Below are 27,479 nucleotides of genomic sequence, written 5' to 3' on the forward strand. Positions count from 1 at the left end.
GTGAACAGTTGGAGATGAATGGATCTCTCTCACAGCACCTTTTCTGTTGGGGGGCAAGAATCTTCTGACAACACCATTAGTAATGCTCTATCTACTGTTTCATAGCTGAGATCTGTTGATAGCAAGGACATCTACCTTGTTAAAATGTTATATATAACTGCATTTTTTTTCCATAATAATAATATCTCTATAAAAATAATATTTCCCTACACAGGCAGGTCCTTTGATACTGACTATTAACGTCTGAAAGAAATATTACTTATCTCTCTATAATTTTGAGATACTTCTTTAATTTTGAGATACCTCTTCTTTAACATATGTGGTGCAATTTTTAGTGTTTTTGGCAGAAAACATACACAGCAATGATTTCTTGTTATCTGAATGCTGTCGTTACTGCTAAGGCTAGCATATACATCATGGTAAATCTTGTATTTGCAGGACACTATTTGACACAATACTGTCCCTATTAGATGTAGCAGATTCAGTTCTTAAATACCTGAGACTGCTGAGAATATGTTCTCAAGGCTTTTATAAGCTAATTCAAGGTGCTACAATTAAGCAATTTGAAGGCATTAACAAGAAAAAAAAGAGCTTTTTTTCATTCTGATTGCAAAATTCAAGCTATTGTTAGAGCCTCTTAGAAAGCTCAGAGATGAGGGAAAAAAAAACCTCAAAAACATGGGTTAACATGAAGTTGCATTAATGCAACTTCAGTTTGCTTTTCTAATGGCAAACACACTAGTAAATGTCACATATAGTATTTCTAACAGAAAAAATGTGACTGGAATTATAGTTTAACTCAACTTTCATGTATACTATTGTGTATTCATTAAAAGGTTTTGCTGAAACTAATTTCCGATTTACTATGAAGGTCAGGAAAAATGTTATGGTATGGTACTTCCAATGAAAAACATACTTTGGCAGGAAAAGCATTTTGAAAGTGCTATACTTTGGCATTTGAAAAACAAACAAATGAAAAAAAAGTTTATCATTTAAAATAACATTGAAATAAAAATCCTGAAAGTACTGCCACTCACCTGAAGTGTTCTATGCTCTTTTTTCCTGTTTTCTGTTTGCAAAGTGTCTTAAAAACATGAAGTTTTACCCAAGTTCTTGCTAAGAAGTATTTTAAAATCTGCACTTTCTTCTAGCATTTGAAAAACTTTTCCTAACACAGACCCTAATTAATTGATCTTATTGAATGTAAGCTGTCAGTTGGGATAAGCAGGCACAACTGCCCAAAAGTTATACTAGGTGTGAGTTCATAAAACTGCAGGAGCATATCTACTGTGTTTTGGAGGAGAGTACACAGCCAAATGGCTTCATTTCACTCTCATTGCTTCCACGTTCTCAATTTTCTTTTTGGAATGGCTTGGAAAATTGGTATAATCCTTAACTTCTTCTCTGAATTGCTTCCTAAACTGATATCATACTATTATAGAGGAGCTGTAGCTTTTGTGAGGCCCTTTGTGAACTCATCATTTGCAAAACAAGGCTCATTTTTACAGAATAACTATTTGGAAAAAGCACTTGACTCCTCCACCATAAAAATATATCAACCCTTTAAGTTTGAGTAACTGAATGTGGTGATCTCTGTAGTATTGTTTGTTCAGAGAGAACAAACTCTTAGGAGCCTCTCTATACGGTGTCAGGAAAACAGCTGAATAATCAGGGAAGGCTTCAATAGGAGCAGCATATGCTCCTGGTACTCCTGCTAAGCCTGCTAAAATGACTTAGAATTTCTAAAAATTAGAGATGACAACATTCTGAGGGGAAAACCATTGCTGCAAAGTTAGGATGCACTAGCAAATCCTGGCAAATAGAGAATAATCACCCCTGATCCAAAGATTAATGGTAGCCTGTGATTATGATTTAGTTATCATTGCATGAACAAAAGAACTATCTCAACACAGTAAATGTTTATCTTTGGTTTTATTTGCTTACAAATGAAGTTAGACTAAAACCATTTTGTGAGCCAAGTAACTGTGAAAATTCAGATGTGAAGAAAAATATATGAATAGTGGTTGGAAACAGAAAAAGAAATCCTAGATGTCTAAAACCCCCAAATGGTCAGTACTGAAGCTTGAAAATATTCCCAATGAATCCCCCAGTTGCACTATCCAGTGTAAAGCAATATAACAAATAAAAACAAATATAACAAATATAGGTAAATAGAAGCTAATATAGAATAGACATTATTCATCAGAAAAAATTTACCCAGTATCATTTTCACAAATCATTTTTATTGTCCTTTGTCAGTCCCCATGCACACATTACTTGTCCTCCCACTGTTAGCACTGGAGAGTTTGCTTCCCTGAACTAGGGCACAGGCTGAATTGTCATTCAGCACATGAGAGGAGACAGGGAAAGAGAAGAGTGGTTGGGATTGAGAAAAGATGGGAGGAATACAGGTGTTCTGAAAGGCATCTTTTTTCACAAATGACAAAAGTAACTTTAGGAGGCTCCTGACCCCATTGCAGCAGGATTTCTCTCTCTGCTAAGTCAGCTATTCAGGTTGCTGTGCTTTAACTGAAGGGGAAGACATGAAAGGCTTCATTTTTTAAGCTGTTTTTTCAAGTGAAATAGTAGGTTTTGCCCATGAGGCAAAATGAACCAACCTAGAAGTATGATACATAAATCAAAAAATAGCAAATATAGAAATAAGGCCAGAAAATCATATAAAGGGAAATCTACAGTCAGCAGTGTTTCTTCCATGAGTTTCTCAAGCAAAATGAATTATTAGTCCGTTTCTAGATGCATCAATAATGACACAGAAAAAAATGTATGTATTATGTTAATAGTATGGTAATTAAATTATATAACTTTATGAGATGATGATGGGAAAAGTATTTTCCATTTAAGTAACTGAAGATGGTAAAACTTTACAACAGCTAAAACGAGAGTTTTTAAACTGAAAATCTGTACAATCTAAACCTGAGTGTTTTCAGAGAGCTGGGTAGAAGTTTTCTGAGTTATTAACTTAGATTTTTGATAAGCTCTGAAGTATCAGAATACAAAGAAGTGGTGGAAGATTTAAACTCATGAAACATTTGAAATGAACAGAAAAGGTTATTTGGGCAATTATGTTCCAATCTGTCAGAGGTAAGACAGTAAATGACTGGTAATAAAGAACACAATTAATAAAGAATAAGATTTTCTAAATAAGAAACTACAATGGAAGAAATCAATATGACTCCAATAAAAAGAGTGGAAAAATGATTGTTAGGTTTCAGAGTGGATTCATTTGCTCTAGTCTAGAAAATAGCTCCATTACACCAAACTGGAACCATAGTTCTGTCTCCCAAAGCACAAAATGTCCAGAGTGCAAAACCCATATTGTCAGAATACTGTTCCAATCTGGAACTCTAGCCATCTGTTGTAGACAAAGTGCTTAACTCTAACCTTTGGTCTTCAAGGAGCTCTCATATTAAGTATAACCTTTTAATTAAAATACATTCTAATTTATTTTTGTGAAGGATTTTTTTTTTTTTTTTTGTTCTATTTCTGGAATAGATTCCCTGAAATCTCTTGATTCACAGTTCTTTGTGGGAGAAATTGACAAAGTCATCTGCTCTTCTTCACCTACAGACTTGTACCCCAGACACCTTCATTTATCCTCTTAATCTGCATCTCACCATACCACTTATGTAATTGCCTTAGACAATCTCCACCATTCTGAGCAGGAGGTGTAATTATTATTGCAGTTCAGGGGTTACAATGGCAAAGAGGGAAAAGAAATGGATAGAAGGGATGAAGGCATATACCTGCAATGGTATAGTTGATTGCTCTTGTTTTAGGAAGTGGAAGAGCATCAGCACCAACTATCTCACAGCCACAAGCTCCTGCAAGATAGTAGGAGCCCTATCTCTGCTCTTACTCCTTATTCTACTAAGCTCCTGCACATAGCACAAAGTATATGCATGAAGGATTGCAATTTTCAGTGTTTCTTAATTTAGTATTCATTATAGAAAGGGATTCCTCATGTCTTCTCACTATCCCTTACCTTTAGACATACACATACATCTGTCTGGTGTGTGAGAGGAATTATATTTGGCTTGGTGATAAAAAAGAGGCATGTCTCCTTCAAGCTGCTCTTGTCCTGACTGTCCCGTTCAGAGGATGAGGAATCTCTTCGGAGTACCTACAGGTCATTAAATCCTATGTTCCTGTAGCAGCTCTGTAAACCCTATTCTGTTTGGCAGTCCTTAACAAGGCAGGAACAGTCAAGGTAGGGCTCCTAAGCTCTACCTGGGATTTACTGTTGGAAAGTAATTCTCAAATGAAATAATTTAATAAAGTTGCAATCCAATTCATCTGCATCCTATTTATCCTCCATTATGTCTAAGCAGTGCATTTTAACTAATTGTGTTAGCTTCAGCATGTGCAAGAAGTTTTTCTGGTTGGTATGCGCCTCATGCTATTTACTACTGTTTTGCCAATCATAAATAGCATGTCTTGAAAAGTGTCTTTCAAATTACTTGGAATCAGTCACAAAAACGTATTGTATGATTTCCTCTCTGAAGGTCTGGTATCTTTTTTGACAGTAGTGAGGTTTATTACCAAACCTTGAGGAAAAATAAAAGTATGTGATGATTTTTTCAGCACTATGTGTCATTCACACTGCTCAGGGATGTTTAAAGCACAAAATACGGCTGTTTATCAGATTACAAATTTGCTCAGTTCTTAGAAGTTACAAGTTAGTTTCGTAATATGAGACAGTGGTAGAGTGCAGTAGGCAAAGAGAAAAAAGATTTGTGAGTAGAGCTGCTATTAGTTTTGGCATTTCTTCACTTTTGCTTGCATATTTTGCGTGAAGAAAGATGAGATATCATCAGTGGACATTTTAAAACTTAAACACAACAAAATATATATATTAAACAGATAATACTGTGCTTAGAATTAAGAGAAAAATATAATATGATAGATTAGAACATAAAATATTGAAGAAATGAGGCATACATTTTTGGATCATTTATAAATAGTCTGAAACAACTGGAATGGAATATTTTCAAACTGAAAGAATTGGTATTCTAGGTATTAAATCTTGTGTTCATTGAGCCAAGAGACTCAATGTAACTGAGCTTGACTCTAGACTTCACTGGGCAGACCTCACATCTGTAGTTTCAGAGCCTTCATTCTCCTTCTAAATTAAAATTCTGACTCTCTGAAATCAATGCCAGAATTCCTATAAAGTGTAAAAGACATAGGATATTATGTTAGTAGTCTACGTAAAAATATATTTTTCTTTCCTATTATTTTTTAGCTTTCCCACTTAATACCATCAACTCTGAGAGTAATAGTTGTCTCCAAAGATTAAGGTTGGTAATTTCACCAGAATAAAAATTTCATAATGTTTTGATTTGCTCTGTATTCCTTCCTCAGAGAAATTGTCCCTATAGGGAAAAGGAGATATTATATGTTTTTCCATATAAATTATAAAAATAATAATTCATCAATAAATACAGGAAAAAAGATCTCAGAATAAGCACCGTTCATTATGGAAACAGACAGTGACATCACCTGGCAAATGTTCAGCTTCTTTCCCTGACATGTTTAAATAATCCTTATCAAACAATTTATGTAGATAAAAATTGAGGTAGCCGCAAAGTTAATCTAAATCAGACTGGCAGGGTCATGTAAAAATGTCATATAAAAAACAATAACCACCTGTTCAATGAATATCAGTAAACTGGAAAGAAAGATTTTAGAAATACATATGTATACATACTACTTTTTCTTTTGATTAAGTGTTCTATCCTTCTTTCCAACCCAGAACTCAATGCACTGTTTATATACCTGGCACAGTGTACAATGATTAGAGGTAAAACCAGATGGCCTTATTTTCACTTGTCTTGTTTATTTAGTTGATGGATAACTGAGTCCTAATTTTACTCACCAGTCTGACTATAGTCATTTATGTTCTGTTATTAATTTTCACGCAGACACATATACGAATGCACATGCACAGAAGATAACTGACTGTTTTTCTTTTTCTTCCTTAGGTTTAGAAAGAATTGCAAGAGATTCAGCCTATGAGCAAGAAGGAAAAGTTCAGTTTGTAATTGATGCTGTATATTCCATGGCATACGCACTACACAACATGCATAAAGATTTCTGTCCTGGATATATTGGTCTGTGCCCACGGATGAGCACAATTGATGGTAAAGAGCTACTTAGTTACATTCGAGCAGTAAACTTTAATGGTAAGTTACATGTAATGTTTTCCTCCTTTTCTCCTTCTTTAAGCATTTCAGAAGAGTTGAGATGTTTTTTTCTTCTATATTTAGAACACTTTCAGGCACAGTGGAAAACACAGGATTAGAAGCAGTTCTCTTTTAATCAAAGTGTGAGTTTTTCCACCTGCTTTGAAACCCCGAGTGTATTTTTCATCTTAACATTAAGCTGCTCCCAAAAGAGGCAGATGTAAAAAATAAGAATCTGTCAATCAAAACATTCCAGTGAAAAACTGCTATTGTAGAAACAAGTTGAGGACTCATGCAGTCCTACTGACAGATTAGAGTCTTTTGACAGAGGTTGCTCGTGTGTTCCTTGGAGAATGAATTGAAAAAAATAGCCTTGTGAAAATTGCCTTCTTCTGAAATTACTGTTAACAATTTCCCTAGAAAAGTGAATAGTGTGGAGTTTGCTTTCAGCTTTCCTATTTAAATCTCTGTTAAAACACTCACTTGCAGTTCCAGGTTCTTTTCCATTTCATTGTTATTTCATTCAGTGATTTAGTCATCTTTAACACAAGTACAATATATATATTTTTTAAACTACACTGCACAATATTAAGTGCAGCTGGGATCTGCCTGCTGGGGAAATGTGGTTACTGTTGTTAACAGCAGAGACCAATAAAAGAACAGGCTTAATTTATGAACATTAAATTGAAAAGGCTAGAACATACTTGATGGTGAAATAAAGTTGCTGAAAATTTTGCCATATTTCATGAAAGTCATAATTGTTGTAGATCTCATTTGCCATTATTTCACAAGGAAATGAAAGTGTTCTTTTCTATATTTTTTTGTTCTCTACTTGGCAGTAATTCATGTGCCAGACATGCCTCCTAACTATACAGAGAGAAGGACTGTCTATCACAGTTCACTCCAGTGACCTCAGCTGCCAACCTTTCTGGAAAAAAAAGCACAAGGTCATTTTGAATTTAGCTTCCAAGTGGAAGCTTTTTTTGCTTTAGGTAATATACCAGGCCATTTGGTTGATATAAATGTTGGCTGTAGATTGCAGGGTTTTTTCTCTTCTAAACCTTTTTTCTTCCTATGAAATTTTCATGAAAAGGGAATCCCTGTCTCCAGGAATATAAAGAGAGAATGAGTTTAAATTATTCTTTAGTCATTTTAAAGCAAATCTGGAGCAAAATATGTGCTCGGCAAACGAAAAATGTTGTTGCGATGACAAAGGTAGGCAGCATATTCTAAGGTTTCCGATGATAATTACCTAAATTTCCTGTAGATATTCTTCTGAGTCTGTGTTGTTGAAGCGTAAAGACAGTGATCTGTTTTCATTTGGTTGACATGAAAGTTCAGCATAAAAAGACAAGCTGCATATTTTATATGAAACCTTTCTCTTCCTACAGATTGTTGTATTTCATCAATACCTGTTGCAAATTCTCTGGTTGACTATAACTATTGCAGCAAATAAGGGGAAGTGAAAGAAGGAGAAAGGAATCTGGGCACTGATGAAAATTTATCTATTTTTAAACTAGTGTTTTATTAAAAGAGAGTAAAAATAAATTAAAAGAACAACATTTCTTAATAAATTAAAAGAACAGACATCAGCTGGGGCAGTATTTAACGATGTACCTTTCTCACTGATCTCAAACTTTTGTTCCTCAGGACAGCACTATAGTTGTGTCTATCTTGATTTTCAGAGGTGGGAAAAAGATCTCATGTCCTGAGAGCTGACAGTGATGTTATGTGTTATTTTTCACACAGGCCATTATTACTGTAGTGTAGTGAAAGTGATTTGATACATGAAAAAATACAAAATCAAAAACTCTGCTGTACTACCATTGAGGGTAGGGTTTTTCTATGTCGCAGAATGATGTAGTAGTTGAGACTGGATGGCACCTCTTAACAATGTCTCCTATAACCTCCTGCTTAGAGCAAGGTTAACTTTAGCAGGTTTTTCAAGGCTATGTGCAGCTGGGTTTTGAATATCTTCAAGGATGGAAATTACTCTAACAGTCTTTCTGAGCAATCTATTCCAATGTATGGCCATTTTTACACTAAAAAAAAAAAAAAGGAAAAAAGCTCTACTGTGTTTAAATAGATTTTTCTGTGTTTCAATTTGTGTTCGTTGCATCATGTCCTTTCACTGGGCATCAGTGAAGAAAGTCTGTTTCCATCTTCTTTACTTCCTTAACACACCAGATATTTATGCACAATGATAAGATCCCTCTGAGCCTTTTCAAGGCTGAACAGTCCCAGTTCCTGTGTCATATACTCAAAGTCCTTAATCGTCTTTCTGATGCTTTGCTGGACTCACTCCAGTTTGTCTGTGTCATTTTGCCAGAGTGCTATTTAGGAAGAGATTGCTAGTGGCAAATTCTGACTTGCCTTTCTTGTTCCAATATATGGTAGAAAGTTTGAAGGAAGGAAAGAAAGGATGAGCGATGTTCAAATTTTTGATTTAAACCCATGAAAGAGGATATCTCTGCTTGAATTTTACTTACCTTTTTTTTTTTTTCCCACAGATTTTGATGTATATTTTTATTATGTCAAAAATATTGGTCAATTTTATAAATATTCAAAACTTTAGAAGCTGTGAGGGCTGCTATGGCACTCTTCCTGCATCCAGAGATGCACAGGTATTTTTCTTCATGAGACAGCTGGCAGGATTAAATCTCTGTTCCACAAGACAATGACAATTTCTAGTAATAATAAATGTACTAGTACTAGTAAAGGATATTTTATCAGATCCTTAAAGAAATTGAGCCAACTTCTCACATTTCCTGATTCTATATATCTCTCTTAACCAACATAGTATTCAATCAATGCAACTACTATTTATACGCTGACACATTCAGTTCACAAAGTATGATCTGTTTTATGAAGGACACCTTTTCATTATATGGAGAGGATTTGTATGGGGAACAAAATGTACATATTTGTACATATACATATACGTATTTCTTTTTTACTTTGATTACAAGTAATCACTTTTGCATGGGCTTACTTTTGTTTACTCTACTTTTATTTGAAGAAGATTTGCTACCCTGGAGGATTCATCTCCCTAATATTCTGTGACACTCTCATGACTGAAGAGTGATCACAACCATCAACACACTCTGTACTGATATAATTGCTAAGACATTTTTTTCTGCTTAGATATATTTCTACCAATTCTAAATTAAATGCAGAATATCTCACAGTTCAGCATGATTTTGAAGAGGATAGCACTAGAAGTACTTTTACATTTATAATAAGAATGAATAAATTTATTTGTATGTGAGATTTGGGTTATTGCCTAGTATAGTTTTCTGCTTTATTATTGTATTTTTCTTAGAATAGTTAGTGATTGTGTATGGAAAACAATTTATTTTCATTTACAGTTAACAGTTTAATCATTATTTTCTGTTCCACAGGGGAAGGAACATTTTGATATGTAGATTCCTGTGTATGTTCTGGCAGAGGTACACAACAATCCCACGTTCTAGACATGGAAATTGAGAGTTTCTGAACAACATGAAAATATAGATTGACATTTCCAAGCCAATGTATTGAGATTAAGCATATTGAGTCCTCTGTGTTCTTTGTAGGCACTGGTAAACCATAACCAGTCATTTCCAGCTATTTGATGGAAGCATATTTAAAACTTTCAGAAGCTTCCTATTTATATTTCTCTAATATCATTTTGTTTTTCCTCATAAAATAGTAGATATGTTGTCAGTTTATTCTCTTTTTTTAATAGGTGCCACATTTGAAAATGTTTCCCTGACAGTTATTATAGTCAAACAAAATGAGATATATACGTGAAATTGATGTTTAAGATTTGAAATTATTGAAAACAAATACTTTTCCTATTAACTAGATTTACAAATGATAATGAGCACATTTATGCAATTGCTTCATGATATAATTTCATCTTGCATTGTATTTCTCCAATATTCTCTCTTGATATGACTTCATTATTCTGCCTCTAAAACAAGGAAAGATTTTCTAAACACCTTTATCCTGGGTCATGCTGAGTGTTTCATGTAAAGTTCTCTGCTGAACTCAACACAAGTGCTGATCATTTTAGTGCTGATGATTGTAGAAATGGTACTTAAACATACTTTCATGTTGCCTGAGAATGTTTCAAAGATGCAGCGCTTTAGAAGGCTTAGAACATGGTGGGAATGTCTTGATCAGAGTCCTCTTCTGCAGTTGTCCCACTACAAAAGTAAAGATGAGAATTTATGTCTGAATACCAGACCTACCGGTGACTACTTCTCAGATTGTACATAAAATATTTACCAGAGAAGCAAGTCTCTCTTTCTTTACATCTAGATAGATTTACATCTAGTATGGCATATAGAGTAGCTGATTGTTTTGTGCAAAGACATATTCATATATATGCATATGCACATAAACACAATGTAACAATTGCAGATACACATATCTAGAAAATGTCAAACACTTTAAGAGAATATATTTACAGACACTCCAAGTCTTTCACATAATCTTTAAGACATGGTCAGAATCCAGAAACCTGGATTTTCTCATACATGCAAACAGATATCTTATTTGCTTTGATGGGCTACTCATCATGTGGAGGAACAGAGAAATTTCTGTTCTGACATCCTTCAAAGAGAGCTGGGAGAAGAAAGAAGGGAACAGAATAGATGGAAGCCTCAACTCTGCTGGCAGTGTCTAGATAAACATTATCGGCTGCTGCTAGATGTCATTGGAACATTATTCCCCTTTCTAACTGAAAAGGAGACTCATGAAATATATTCTGACTCTTGGTTTGCAACTTTTTCTCTGGTCTTATCTGTGACAAAGTAAAGTAAAGCAACAGCTTCACTTTTGTGATAGAGCTACAATAACACTTTGCCCAGGAAGGCAGTGAAGTTGCCATTCTTTATCATGGACATAGTCCCAGGGCAAACTGCTCCAGTTGACCCTACTTGAGCATGAGGCTGGACTAGGTGAATTCCAGAAGTCACTTCCAGCCTCAATGATTCTATGATTTTATAGTCCTCACTAAAAATGAAACAAAGCAAAAGTTGATCACACATATTTTCTATTTGTTAAATGACTACGTGCTATCCTTATCCTATTCTTCTGGCACTAATTTCACAATTGGAGTGAATCAATAAACAACTCTTATTCTTTTAGATGTTGAATATAATAACTGAATAAATGCTTTTGAGAAAAAAATAATTTTGGTTGCATATACATAGACACAAAAGCATGCATGCAGCAAGTATCAGCCCTATTTAAATGACAAGCATGCAAAAGTAAGAAAGTTACTACAGAATAGGGACAAAAGACCAGAAACTGGTAGATAAGCTTAAAACAAGGAGCTAACACTCTATATGGAATTAGTGTCTTTAATAATTGTTTTTCATTGCATTTTTTTTCCCAGAAATGAGCATCTATGGAGAACGTTAAAAAAAGCAAGGGGAGGCAGGTGGATTTTCTTATGTGAAGTTTTTATTCCTTCAAAAAGTAATTTTTGTAGAATTATAGAGTTCGACCTGACATTGTTATCCTTTGAATTTGCTAAGACATTTTGAGTGAATCTCAAAACTCTCTTGACTTAATATTCACCTCAGACACTGTTTTAAACATTTTCTCAGCAAAACCTGACACTTCTCTATTCTTCTACTGAGTACAAAATTTGCATTCTCAAACCATTATTTATCATTAACACAGAAGCTTTAAAATCGCTCTGTTTTGAGATTGACATGTTTTGACATTTTTAAGGCATTAAGCACAATAGAACTAAATGTCACACTTAAAATGTATGGAAGATATGCTCCCAGCTGCGTTTTTTTTGTTGCTACTCTCAAATCTATAGCTACCACTAGAGAAAAAAAATCTTTTGAATTAGTTTAAGTTGACACCATCTGTGTTTTTTAAAGTTATGAAAGTTGTGAATTTTTACTGACAGTCCATCATTTAGTGATTTGTACTGTCAGAAACACTTAACATCTTATGATGCAAATTGTAGCCTAATATTCTGATAGGGTTAAAAAATAACTTTGTACAAAGAAATAACAGCAAATAAGAAAAGCAAATAGAGAAAAACAAAATAGAAAATGAACTATGAAATACTGAACTCTGACCACTTGCTACTAGGGTTCGCCGTGTTTGCTTTCTCCAACAAACAAACAAACAAACAAACAAAACGAACAAACAAAACGGCAGCTATCATCACCTGCAGAAGTGGCAGTAGAACTGGCATTTCTGATACAGATTTGTTAAGATCTGTGACATTTCTTCTGCTGTTTATCACATTAAATGATAATTATTTTGAATGTTATGGTATTAACACAAGAATATTTGAAAAGGTATCAAGAGCTTAAACTACTGTAAAAATGAACACAGAAAATCTCAGAATTTAAAATAATTCTTTCTTTTCATGTTTTTATATTCATGTTTTTGGAGGTGTCTGATTTTGACTCTTGCATTCACAGACCCATGTCTGGGTCATGACACACTGTCTGTGTCAGACAGTCTGTAATAAAGAATGCTGATGACCCAAACCCTGAAAACCAACATCCTTATGCTAAACTCAAAAAGCAGGAGTCACGTCTCTTAATGTCTTATTGGAGATGAACAGGGGATAATTTCAAATTAATTCTGCTTTGGCATATTAATTATTTTAATGGAATTAATCCAACTTGCTGTACAAGTAACTAAAATTGCTCACTGGTCTGAATCACTGTTTATGAGTTTAAGTAATGTATGTTTATAATGTAAGCTCATGTAGCAGGCAAAGTTTGGAAGCCCTCTGATTCCCAGGTACTTCACGAATCCATGTAATTTAAATCAGAGATTATGAAAATAAGTGTGAAATTAACCTACAGATACTTCTGAATTATAGTTTTTTTCTTTCTTATATACAGACCTGAAGCAGTGATTAACTGAGGAATATATACGCAGCACATGCAAAGTTCATCATGTGACATGTGATTGAATTCAGATCTCTATTTGCCAGAACAAAGTCTAGTTCATAAAGTATTATAGTAATTTATATGCAGTAAGGTGATAAAAAGTGATAAAAAGTGATAAAAATCACCCTTATTAAGGTAAAAACTGAGTTATAAATCCTAATAGGGTATACAGAAATATTGCAGAACAGTTTTCTCACACAATTACATGGAAAACTCAAGCTAAAGTTAGTGAAAGAGCAATGAAAACTAACCATTTCTGCTCCAAGTGAAAAGATATCTAAGTACAAAGAAATTGTCTCCATAATATGTATTTTTTTTTCTGCTGCTTTTTAAATTAGTGTGAGAAATGACACAGTTACAGTTCTGCATGCATGGTATTAGGCAGAAATGCTTTTTATCTTTATTACCAAGTATATGACCTGTACACATTTTATGAAGAGAAAGACTGCTAGAAAGCTTAAACTTAAGTGTTTAAATTGAAAAGCTCTTAAATACATCAAAACAAATAAGAATGACTATACAAGTAATTAATCCTTCCACATATTGTTTTACGGTGTATTTGGTAAGACAATAGTTTGTAAGCAAGCAGGCCAAACATAAGGGTATTTTTTTCCTCCAATACCTCTAAAATGGAATAATATGACTCTTTTTCATTGTTTTGAAACATCCTTATGAAATAGAATAAAGACTTTAGAGAAAACAGCAATGGAAGAAAACAATGAGAATTTTATAGGGAATATTTTATAATATAAATAACCTTCATTTATAATTCATTCATGTAAAAATGATGTAACTAGTGATAGCTGATAAGTTGCTAACTGAAAAATACATCCATTCTTCATGGAGATTTCTGTCAGTAAAATTACCTTGATAGATCTTAGATTCTCATGTGAAGTGCAGAATAGCTATCTTTCAATATTAAACAGAACAACAAAGAAATCAGATAGACTTAATTCTGTCAGGCAGCAATTCCACTGGGAAGAGAGTACATTTGTAATTAACAGATATTACCTATATAATCAGACAGTGTTATTTAGTTTTGCTGCTTTAGGGAGGTGTAGGATTACCAACAGACACCTGAGTAAAGCAATACTGGATTCCCCAGCAAATTAGACACATTAGACCTTGTTACCAGATATGATCTTAAGCAAATACAAATGAGGAGAATCCTACCAAAGTATAAAAGTTACCCAAGAGGGAAGTGATGGTGTTCAGTTCATACCTCACAGGCAGACAGATATTTTGCTTATTTTCAATAGCTAGTAAAAGTCTAAAAGTAAGTATCTGAGTTCTTCATACAGCTTGTATGGAAAGGCTGATACCTCTGAAGGTTACCAGGGAGAGAGCCTGTCCATTAGCATTTAGGCACCATAGCAGCTCATACTTCTGTATACTTTGCTGTGAGAAGCTGTGAGTCAGAGAGATTTCCTCAAAGGCTGGGTAAAGCATTTCTAATAGTATGAAATATAAAATATGTGGGAGATGGTTTATTTTAGAAGCTGCTTTAATTTACTCAAGCACAGGAAGCATTTGCTGCTATTCCTGAGGACTAAGGTATCCAATCATTTTGGCCACACTGCAGGTTGTGTCTAACACTGAACAACTTAGACCCAAAATGTTGCTTCCCATAGTTTTAGCGAAAGCTTTTCTTTCTAAGCCTGAAATAAAATGGTTTAGATGTACAAATTCCTCAGGCTTTCTATTGTAAATAGAGAGTCTGACTCTCTCAATTATTCTGCTATTCCTCATCAAAACTGAGCAACTGATATTTAAAAGGAAAAGAATTCATAGTAAAGATTTTACTTGCAATTCTGTAGCTTCTGTGAATAGCACATGATCCAGGTGATGAAGTATTAGAGAGATTTTCACCTTAGAAATTAAATAACTTTTCTAGGTTATATAATTTTACATTTTATAACTTTACAATTGCATATCATTCAATCAAAAGTAATTTGAATATAGGAGAGACAGAATACTCTTTATGATTCATTATTCTTGGAAGCTCAAACTCTTTAATCTCAGTCATAGAAACCTACACTTTTAGATGGTTCTGAAAATGTAGTACTTACAGATTCAATAACAGATGATCAGCTTGATGGGTATTCTACTTGAACGCAATTTTATTCACTAGAAGTTGACATATTTTTGTAAAGGTGAGATTAATGGAATAGACAAAATTTTGAATATGTTTTTAATTACCGTATATCAAAATTTCCAGATAGACTCCTTCTTTGACTCTCCATACAATGGTTGATACTTGTAACCCGTATGATTAACTTTGATGTTGATTTGTTGAAATTTTAGGAGTTTGTCTTGGGAGTAATAGGGCATGATACAATCCTTCTATGTAATGGGAAGAAGTTTATGTCCCTAGATATTCTAGAAGACAATTAGAAATATTTAATATACAAGGTTGAATTTGTGCATTTATTGCAGTGCATTTATCTTTCAACACATGCAAAGAAGAAAACAACCTATCATCAAAGTATAGTTTAATTTTGTCTTTCATTCAGAGCAAAATTTTCACTTTTGAAGCATCTGAATTCCAATTTACTCTTTAAGTGGTTTAAGAAACATATCAGTAATATCTTTGAAGGGTTAAGGGAGCTAGCAAGGTTTTTAAATTATATCTTTTACACTGTCCAGGAAAAAACAACAACAACAACAACAACAAAAAAACCACGAACTTGTTTAGATGAAAGGCACTATTACTAGATTATAAACACTTTCATGTAAAGGAGAAAATTTAGGTAAAAAGAAAAAGTTTCCATATAATAATGATGATTGATTATCTCACTTTATTTTCAGTGAGCAAATTCAGTTGCAGTGAGCAATAAAAAGTGAGATGCCATGATATCAGGAAATGAACATCTTTCAAGGTTCTTATAACACCCTCTCAATGTATGAAATACAGCTTGGTTAGATAATATCCTGATTAAAAGACTTTTTACAGAAGCGAATGACCATTTAAGTCCATTCTTATAAAAAAAACACTGTTCTGCACAGTTTTTCAGGTAAGAGTTTTGCCATGTCTCTGTTGCTAGTGTTGCAGCCATCGGCACATGTTATTTACATGACTCATTGAAACTTTTCCTATGTGTTTTAGTTTATATAAAAGAAACCTTTAAAGTTGCTAAAAGCATATATTATTGGAATTATCTCTGAACAAATAGAAAATCTGATCTGCTCATGTCCCTTTTTCTTAGTAAATAATTATTATTCAGATAATTATTATTCAGATATTCACAGTGCCTGGAACAGTACAAAACACTGAGACAACTTGAAAGAACTGAGAATTATGAATATTCAATTATTTTTCTAGAAGAGGTCAACCTTTTTTTTTCGTGTTCTGAAATGAAGTGATTTCATTATATTTGTGGAAATATTTCTTCAAAAATGTTTAACAAATGTAACCTATTCATTACACAATGATAATAATAAAATACCTTTCAGCTAACCAGAAAAAAAAATGCAGAATATTTATCAACAGAAGAGTTTATGAAGTTCCAATTGCTTTATAGCCAATAAAAATTTTGCTATTTATTTTAGTAGACTAGAATACTTTAAAATATAAATCTAATCTAACTTGTTCAAATTTATATCAAAATTTGCTAAAGCAAAATCAAGGTCAATTGCCATTCACACAGATAGGATGTAATGTAAATAATGAGCAGGGTTTATCTTTATTATGGGTATAATTTATCCCTGTTCACCTAGATAGTAGGTGTAGTATAGTTGTTACTAATATGCTACCATACAATTACATCTACTCTGTAAAGGAAGGCAGTTCATAATTAATTTGAGAGTGGTCTGACCTGTCTGCAGGCTCCAGAACATCCTCAGTTTACAGATGTACTCTCTGTCACACATGTTTATTTGCAGGAAGTGACGAACAGCATAGTATAAGACAGTCCTTGATGTTCACTAAATATATATTACTCTGGGAGCTATATGTTTTTCAGTATGAAAGTGATGGACTCAGTATTTGCTTGTGGCGTATGAATTTGGAGATTCTGTACAGATTCAGCAGAGAGGGAACTGCTATATATCACCCATTCCTTGTACCCTGCTGCCTTTTAAGAATTTCATTTCTTTCAAGGTTTTGCCATACGCATACTCATAAATTCTCTAGATAACTGAAAATCCTTGGTTGTGTATATTTTAGCTTATGGATTTGCAACTTGGAGACTTCAACAGCGCATCGCTTTCTGTCTACCATAAGGCTAAGCAAACAGTTACACTTACTGAAGACATATTATTGCTCACTGTAAACCTCAGCTGGATCCAAATTTGATTTTCTTGTTTGGCCATGCAGCCACTCTAGGACTACCTTGGCTTAGCTCCAGCACAGCTTGATCCAGAGTCAAGAGACAAAAATGTATTGGCATTGTTACTTTGCCATCCATATGCCATATTGCCATATTTATTTCATAAATATTTCCCCGAATGGCATCAGATCACAACTTATTACATGGTCATTTATGGAAGTTGTGTCCCACTTTTTAGGGGTAATTATTTTGAAACTGAAAGGGAAGTGACAATGCTGTGTAGAAGCTCAAGTCATCCATTTGCATGATATACAACTACAGGGCAGTCAAAGTCCTCAGAACCATCCAGACTCCGCAGACCTGAAATGGTTATTTGAGAGAGTCTCTTCTCTGGTTCTTTCAACTTCCAAGAGATGAGAAGACAAGGCCTCAAGATATTAGAGTCCACTACTTATCATGATAGAGAAAAACAATGAAAGATGTTTGGAAATTATCCTTATATTGACATACAGCCACTGTGGGAAGGTTTCTACTAAGTCAGCTGGCATTTGAAAGCTTCAGTTCTTGATAGTTACAAATTGTTGTATTGATCTTCCTTTATACATGGAGCAAACACAGTTTAGACACTGATAATTTTTCCTCTCTTTTACACTTTCACTTTTCCTTTTTCAACAAGGGACATTGTTCATGAACAAAGATTTTAGTCTTTATTTTTTGCTTACCTGAGCATATAATGCTCATGTTTTTGTTCTTATTGTAATAAGGGAGATGTCCTGAGTCTTGTGCTATGAATGAGAGAAATTTATAAAATAGAGAGACAGACGTATTCAGGTAGATGCTCCAAAACTTCAATAAGAAGTTTTTGAACTTTGAATAAGAAGTTTTTTGCAGTTATGACATATTGTTCAGATTATTCTTTATTTACTCTATAAGTAATTTGAGCTTTTAAAGATTTTTCCAGTTTCTCTGTTGTTTCTCTGGCAGCTTGATGATTCCTGGATATGACTGCATTGTTGACCCAAAGCACACTTGTAAATTTTATTTTATTTATTTTTTTGTTTGATTCTCTGTTTAGCAGGTTTGTGGACAACTATTCATTATTTCTAGGCATTTTTAGATTACTCAGGCTTTTCAGCTGATACGTTTAATATGTCCACAAGCACCAGAGACTGAATTGTCATGTCTGCTAAGCTACATCTTTTGCAACAGGTAGGAGTTAGAGGAGAGATATAGGCCTTCTGCCAGCTATCCTCAACATATATATCCATCTGCAATATACACCAACAGTCCCTATTGTTATTTATGCATTTAAATTTTTAATGCTTACACCAAGGTGCATAGCAGAGGCGTTGGGCGTATGAGTGTATATGTGTTCATTACTGTGGTTAAATGATTTACTGCATGGTACCTACGAGGTGTAACTGATTGTGTTATCTCAGCCCACCCAGTCAGTAAAATAAAGACATGAATATACAATTCCAGATGTGATCTATGATAACTTATCTCATTTGAATAGCTGTCAGTTCCATGGAGAGGAGAGGTTTTAGCCTCTAACAATTAGCAGGGTGAAGAAGGGAGAGAAGGAAAGCAGCAAAAGATATCTGAGAAAATCATCTTCTACTTGGGTCCTTTAGATTTTGTGTGTCCTATATTCATGGGTGATTGGAGTGTCTAAATATCAGCTGATAATATGCATTGTCTCTATTTATAGTCAAACCCTGGATAACACCAGTGCCTCTTGAGAAATACTGACTGTTTTTCATTCATGAAGAAGTGGTGACAATTTATTTTTACTTCACTGGCCCATTAAAATGTGGTGGCCCCACAAATATGCACCACATGAGCACCATGGCCAGGCTGTAATTCTTATCTGAGTGTATAACATGTCATGCAACAGGATGTATAGGAGTCTTTCTTATTTTCCCTCATGACACTGTGCCATGTGACAAAAAAAAAAAAAAAAAAACAGGACTTTTGATTTAAATGATATTTCTCTTTTTTTACTGTCTTTAATTTTAGTTTTAGTTTTTGCTGTCTTTGCTGTCTGTAGTTTTATTATTTGATTTTGTTCTGAATTAAGCTAAAATTTATTTCCTGAGGAATCAGAATATCAGCAGACTCTAAAGCTGTACCTGGAAGTAGTGTTCTTATCAGTTTGATCAAAATTGAAAACCAGCAATTAATTAACATTCCTGGTAAGGATGTTGATCACAACGATTACAAGAAACTATTTTCCTGTCTCTTGTCCCCGAGCAAAAAAAACTCAGGGAAATTTGTCCCTGCACTGAAATCTCTTAGCCTCCAGTATTGACAGTCTTCAGCCATCCCTCACCGAGAGATAGTGCCAAATCAAGCGGCTTCCCCAGCAGTCATGATCTTTATAGGTTTATGACAGCATTTCTTTTGAGCTCTGTCCTAGAAGACAACTTGGATAAGGGTCTTTGGCCATCTGTAAGTCCCTTTCCTCCTTGTGTTTGAGAGGCAGTGGAGGCAAAATAGCATCTATGTGACTCCTCAATAGTTGGGATGATTTGGGAATGTAGATGCTCTTCCTTCAGATACTTTGGAGTGCAAATCCGTAATGTCACTTGAGTGTCACTCGGCTGTTTGGGTGACTAAATTCAGCCCGGTCTTGGTCACCAATGTGAACATAGGAATTATTGTCCCTTCTTGTGGACCTTTCCTATAAAAATGTCTTCCTGTCTGGTGAGTGTGATTTGCCTATTTTTAAGTCCTTGGGCAATATGCTGATGCCGACCATGCAAATATACACATATTAATGGGGATTAAATGGGAGATATTCAAGAAAGGTAATAATTCTCATGGGTCTCAGTGTCTTCAGAGATTACAAGAAGACTTTCAGATCTTTTACTGAGACTTATATATGAAGAAGGAATACAGTTCTGTTTCTGTTTTTTTTAAAACTTTCCCTTTAAATATTTTGTTAACTTGGAATACACATCTATTATTCTTCATATGCTGCAAATGCTGCAATTGCTTCTTTGTCCTCACTCAGAGGTCCCTCTGCCAGAATCAATAACATTCAATTCAACAGCAGAATATTTTTCAAAATGTAAATCTTTTGTCTTCATGGTCCTGACTTGCTAATGATTTGTAATGCAGCATTTAATAGAAATGAAAACAGACCTTGATATGAATTGCTAGACAGATATGTAGCAAGAGGGGTTTTGTGTTGTGTAATGTAGATGGATAATGAAACCTGACAATAATAAAAAACTGTGGGCAAAGCACTAAGGGTGAGAACAAATGAAAATGACTTCCATAGAACAGGGTCATAAGCTTGTGCTGAATCGTATGATTTGTTGCCAGGAAATGAAAAGTAATAAGGTTAGGCAAAAAAAAAAAAAAAAAAAAAAAAAAAAAACAAAAAAAAAAACTTATAACTTCAGTGAATTGACATATTACAAGTATTGAACTTGTTGAACTTGAATCTATTGGTGATGGATTAGACACAAAGTCTATTTATAGTGGTATTTCATTTTTCTTCCTGTGAGAAATAGCAAACAATACAGACATATGGTGTTATAAGCTATAAAATATACAGCTTTTCCTAGCATTGTGAAAGCAAAACTATGGTGATCTGCTCACCCTATGAACAGAACCCTATGATCAGACCCTATGATGTTCTGTTCACCCTATTGTGTATGTCACACAACTAGGAAAACTCAAAGACAGGGAAATCGTAAAAATTGAATAATATAAGAACATAGATATTTTAGCTATTCATAAAGTCAAATAGCATAGGAATGAAAATCAGCTCATTTGACTTTAGACATTTAGACTTCTGGATCTTGTGAGGACTTTACTGTACATCATTGGGGAAGCTAGAGCAGGCTGCAGCAGCTGCTAACGAGCTCTGTGGGCTGCCTCCAGTTGGAGTGCACTGAGGCCTTATTTTCCATCAGTCCTTGACTAGGGAGGGGGCCAAGCATCATTTTAGCCAGTTTTAGGTAGAGGCCAACTCAGAACTGAGCCAACAGATGAAGTAGTTTGCACAGAAGTTTGCACAGATAGTTTGCACAGATAGTGCACTATCACAGGTCAGACCAGGACACACATCATTAAATATCGTAAGGATTTGCCAAAGGGCACAGTTCCCAGCAGCTACTGTAGCATCTGGCCCCGCAACATCAGGCTCTTCAAGCCAGACAGATTTTCAGAAGGTGGATGCAGCTCTGCAGCCTGAGCCTGCAGCCTCCTGCTGAGGCTTGTGGTCTTTTTGCCTGCTAAAGGTGTGTGACTGTGGAGAATCTGTATCACCGTGTAGAAGAGCTCAGGAGGTCAGTGGCATGGCATCAGGGGAGATGTGAAAGAGAATGACAGGATCTTCTCTGAAACTTGGGCTTCAGTAGCCCAAACCTCCAACTGTAGTGGACAGGCAGTCAGAATTGCGGCTTGGATCAGAAAAAGGAAACTGCTATGATAGGAAGGCTGAATAGTGCCTTCTGACACCAGGAGGAGGAATACCTACTTCACTGGAAAACTTTGGAAAAGATTCTCCTCCCTTGTGGTAAGGAAGACTTCAAGTTATGTCAGGGGAGGGAGGTGATGACCCACAGTCAGGGGGTGGGCATGAGGAAGTGGTGGGCATGATTGTAGTGTGATATAAACTGAAAGGGCCTCCTAATCAACAAAACAGGGCTGAAGTGAAATCTCCCTGAAGATCCTGATGTAGTTTTGCCTTTGAAAATACAAGAAATCTAGAAAACTTGAGCAGATTTAGATGTCTGTGCCGCAGATTTCTGAGGTGAAATGACTTCAGTGCTACTCTGGTCTTCAGGGTAAAATATGAGCTTGAGGAGTGAAGTTAGGAAGTATGTTGCCAAGACAGATTTTAAATTACACCAATAATGATAACACCTTTGAAAATGAAAAACCTGCAGGTTGCAAAGCTGGCAGTGGAATAGGAGAAAGGAGGGGAAGAATTGTCAATAAGAAAGAAGCTAAGGAAAAAAAATAAAGAGCCTCAAAATAAAGTCTCAAAGAGCCTACTGAGACCAATTGGAAAAAGGTGGTGGGTAGAACATGTAAATGCAGAATTTAGCATATTGAATATCTATACAACAGTCAGATGTCTAATTCAAATAGTAAGTGACTATTTGACAAGGTTGTGGAACTGACCGTTAAACAAAACAAAAACAAACAAACAAACAAAAAGCAATGTACCTGGAACACAACAATAATATTATTATATTTAAAAATGATTTATTATTTGGAACTCATATAAAGCAGAAAAGTTAATTGGGCAAAAATAAAGAATGAGCTGTACTAGAAGCATACTTTTTAATTCTAGTCTATTGGCAGGCCAGTCAGATACTGCTGTTTCTTAGATATCAGTTGTCATCACTCTGCTAAGAAAGAGGGGGATCTTGACAACTGTGGTTAAAGAAATGTGGTGATAAAATGACTTATATAATTCATTGTCCTGTAACATTCACATGATCCAACACTATGGCATGTGTCAGTATAAAGGACCAACTATTAATTAAGAAAATGCAATATATTCTAAGAAATGTGATTGAAATGTGATTGAGAAAGAGAAAAGAATGCAAATGTCGACAAAAAGCTGAAGGGTGGATTTAGAAGAGACAAATATGAAAGTTTAATAAGAGATTGTACTTCATGAGCTAGTCCAATGGTCTATTTAGGGAGGTGAGAAGAACCACATCCAGATTTACTGCTCTGTTTTTAGAGAAATTCTGCAAAATAAATGTCGGAAAAATGGATATATAAGGAAGCAAAGTTGCTGATGCCTGTAAGTGCATCAAATTATAATATTAAATATGATCTAATTTCTATTACCTCAATCTCTAAAGTTACCCAAGTTTTCCTATTTCATGTTCTGATCTTTTTCCATATTACTGATATATTCAAGCTGTCAATATATTTCTTTAGCACACTCTCAACCAGGGCCTAATCATTGATGAAAACTCTAACATTTGCCAGGGCAGATTGTGAAGAATTGCACAGGTACTCACCAGTACCTAACTTTCAGCACAACCTGTTTGATCCACTTTTCAGTCTGTTCCTTACTCATTTTACAGTTCAATTTCTGATAGCCATTTTCTCAGTTGTATTTTTTCCTTTTTCTTTGCATTTTTTCTCTGTCATTGACATAGATTTCAATGGTTAGAATAACCATTGATCATGAAAGTGCAACACAAAAATAAATCCGTGTAATATAGAAAGAAAAATTAAGAATCTAAGAGAAATAAGAGATTTACTTGGAGCTAAGTGATTCAGGCACAAAACTGTTTTTAGCTTTTATGTGCCAATAAATGCCCCTTGAGAATACCAAGAGATTGTGCTCAGAATCCAGACAAACAATACACAAGAAAATTGTTCTCAATAGTTTTTTTTTTTTTTTTTCCAGAATAGGGCAGGCAGTAAACAGAGTTTTCTAAAGCACTAATTTCAGACCTGATGCTGCCTGTTGGCAAACTGGATTTAGCTAATGCTGTCTGGAGACATGATAATGAATTTCAGATTAACAGAAGTGCTAAATCTAATGCTGTAACTAAGAAAGAACTGCCAATCACTGCCTGTTTTGCAATGGCACAATTTATTCTTTAGATTTCTGTTGCAGCAATAACATCTAGTGAGGATTGCATTTAATTGCTAAATGGATCCTAAGAGAACAGTTTATAGGAATGAGAAAAAAAGACTTTTAAAGAATTGTTTGATAGCTTATTCCATTGTAGATGCCCTAAGGATATATCATATCCTGTCCATAGTCATTCCTAGAAGCAAGTATTCTAAAAAGTAGCACTAAAAAAAAAAAAAAAAAAAAAAAAAAAAAAAAAAAAAAAGAAAAGAAAAGAAAAGAAAAAGACTATTTTTAATCAATATTGGCAATATTGCAGTAACTTCTAGGAATATTCAGTTCATTATCAAGAATTATCTATAACAGATATAACAGATAAGATCTGGGAAATGCTAGTAAAGGTTTTTCTTCTCTTGCAACATATGCATTTTTTTTTTCCCGTCTTTTCTGTTTTTTTTTGCCAGAAATCACAGGTTTCCAGCCCTTGCTATCCGGGATACTCCATTTCCCAACCCAATAAGCAAAGACTTTGAGTCTCTATTTCCTAAAGCAGTATGTGAAGATTGCCTCCCTCTCTCTGGGTACAGCTGGGAGTGCTTTTGTACACACATGGTCAAAGAAAATCTGGTCAGATTGTCATCTGACTGTGCAGCCTGCAGTTCCTTGGTAATGCAGATGTGCCCATTTCCCACCTCCCTGGCCTCAGTTTCCTCACCTCCCTTCAGAACTGCACTTTCGCCCCAGCATCCTGGCCTGAGTTGAGGTCTTTAATGAGCTGGGCTAATCGTTCCAGTCTGTGGTGGGGACTGCATCTTACAGTGTGGCCACGACCATTGCTAATCAAGTAAACATTGACCTTAGCAGAACTTCTGCACCCTTTATGCATTCTGGGCCTTGCTGCAATCCAGGCCAGCATGGGTACAGGCTGCTGTAAGGGTGTTTACTGGAAGAGTGCTTGGCCCTCTGTGGCATGCAGTCAGCACCCTTTGATCAGATCCTTAGAAGCTGATAGAGATTGCCGGGAGTTGCAGCATCCTTGATCTGTCCCTTCCTGGAAGACACAGGCACCCTGAAGTTCCTCAAATAATTCCCAACAGTCTCCAGATGATCTCAAAAGAAATTCCCAGAAGGTGCTAAAGCAGAGCCCAGAAACTGCGCTGTCAGATGGCTGCCCTTACTAGCTCTGTTATGCCCTGATATTCCTGTTCACAATACTTCCCTACTTTTGATATTTTTCTGCTCTGAGCATAATTGATGGTCAAGAGATCTATAAGCCTATTTGTTTCTGATTTATTTCTACTTCCTATGTTTCTGCAATAATTATTAGGTGTTTGTGTATATATGGAAACAGTCTGGTCATTATTACCAAATGAAATTTTAGGACATTGTTAAATGGACTTTCTATTTGCACAGAGTCATAGTTCATTCTCGTTCACCATGATTAATACTTTTATTGACAACGCAAGAGGGTTTTTTGTTTGTTTGTTTGTTTTTCAGAAACATTCAGAAGAGCTACATAATATATTCAGATTTTTACCTGTAGTATGTTGCTGAAGACATGTCGAGAAATAGTAATGTTAATATATGGCATTACTTCTGTGTAGTTCTTTGTTGCTACATTATTATCACCACATGGTCATTTTTTTTTATCTCATAAACCTTTTAGTCTTGGAGAAAAATGAATCTCAACCTTTTCTTTGAGAATACCAAATAATTTTAAATCAGACTTAAAAATCAAGGTTATAACCTTTCATCTAGCAAAGCACTTAAGAATCTCCTTAAGGCAGAAAATTGCAGTTAACAAGTAAGTCATCTATTAACTCGCTCAATTTGGTGGCACTGTCGATATGAACTTATGCATTAGCCTAGTTACCTGTGTTAGCTTTCATCTTTAATGGAGCTGTACGTAACAATCAGTTGGCAAATATGTAAAAAAGATACATTTTAAGGATAATAATAAATGCTCTTAAACAAATGCGAAGAATTTTAATAATATTTGAGACTTCTTAGAAGTAATCATCCAAATATCTTTTTCTTCAGCAGCAAAATATAAACAACAAAAGATGTGTTTGTAGATAACAGATGAGGCATAAGTGCTAGAGTTATTTATACTATTTTAGCTGGCAAACATGCAAAATCACCTTTTTTTGCGTAGGTGTCGTCAGCCTCAAATATATATCTGAGGGGCTTTGTATAAATCTAAGAATATGCCTTTTTATTAACCAGCCTACAGAAGTGGGGTTCTGACGTAGTGGGTGTTGATTACTAAGCAGAATTATATACATTTGCTGTGAGAGGAAAATGAGGTTTTCAGATGCTTCTGTACTTATAACCATGAAAAGGATGGTACATGAGTGGAGACCCAAATGAGAAAAAGAGGGCAGATGGCTGCAGATGAAGCTTGCTGCTTCCTCTTTGAGGAGCACTTTATTGACTGCAAAGCCAGAACTAGCAATGCAGCAAAGACATAGCAACTTTGGATTTAATTTTCAGATGTTATGTTGGTCACTGTTATTTGCAGGTTGGGAAACTCATTATGCGAAAGAGAAGAAGGACACAGGCACTGTTGTTGGAAGGATCAAACTGGCATTCTACAGTGCTCAATACTTGCTCTACTTATATAAATACTTGATAAAACTATTAATGGAGAAATGTCTTATAATCTATTGGAAAAAAATAAATTCAAAATTCTCATTGATCTTGACTGTATGCTTTTTAACCTTGAGTTCTAATGAAAAGCTAACTCAGAACTTGGGCAAACTTATGTATTTCCTCTGGGCTCACCTCAAACATAGAAGCATTTGAGTTTACAGTGTGGTTATGACTCAAATCTAATTCAGAATTACTTTTAAAACTTGTCAGACAGGCTTATGCAGGTTGTGAAATGAAAAGTAGAACATTTCCATTTCCATTTCCATTTCTATTCTAGGCACATAATATTGTGAGTCTCCAAATATTTAAAATTGAACACAAGGAGATTTCTCATGTTGTTGTTTTTAATGAGATCAACATTACATCACATTAAGTTGTAATGCATAAATGTAACTCTAAAGAAAAATGACATTTTTAAATACCATCAGATTTTTTGTTTTAGTAGAAACCTGTTATATTTTAGATTTAAATCATTATGCCTCAAGTCTATATTAAAAAATTCAGATACTCATTTCATGATTTTTATATCTCCTGACATTGAGCAAATGCTCTCTTTAAGTCTCATCAAAAGTCAAGCATATATTTTAGTTTTACAGGTAATTTTTAAAAGTAAATTGCTTTATTGTACATTGTATATTGTGAATTGGTCCATAAATTTCTGCTTATGAAGTGACAGTTAATTTGCCATCAGTGTAGAATCATAAACATAATGTAAAATAAATTTGGAAATGATTTCTTTGAAGAGTCGTCAAATCCACTCCACTACAAAAGCCAGGAATAACCACATTGCCGTTATTCCTCACAGATGCTTGTCTAACTTGTTCTTGAAAATACCTACACTGGAGAGTTCACAGCCCCTGTAGGCAATTTA

The 27,479-nt window shown here is 34.7% G+C and overlaps 1 protein-coding gene across 1 annotated transcript in view; it reads left to right on the forward strand.

Moving 5' to 3' along the window:
• The window catches only part of GRM8 (glutamate metabotropic receptor 8), a gene marked incomplete at its 5' end in the record, with an annotated part of 260,308 nt that overhangs the window by 129,963 nt on the left and 102,866 nt on the right, over window positions 1-27,479 (forward strand). The window contains one exon of the mRNA XM_026051665.1: window positions 6,003-6,203. Coding sequence (XP_025907450.1) covers window positions 6,003-6,203 — 201 coding nt within the window. The remainder of the gene's footprint in view (window positions 1-6,002; window positions 6,204-27,479) is intronic.

This window comes from Nothoprocta perdicaria, unplaced genomic scaffold (genome assembly GCF_003342845.1).
Source record: "Nothoprocta perdicaria isolate Ctin4 unplaced genomic scaffold, notPer1 scaffold_79, whole genome shotgun sequence".
Lineage (NCBI taxonomy): Eukaryota > Metazoa > Chordata > Aves > Tinamiformes > Tinamidae > Nothoprocta > Nothoprocta perdicaria.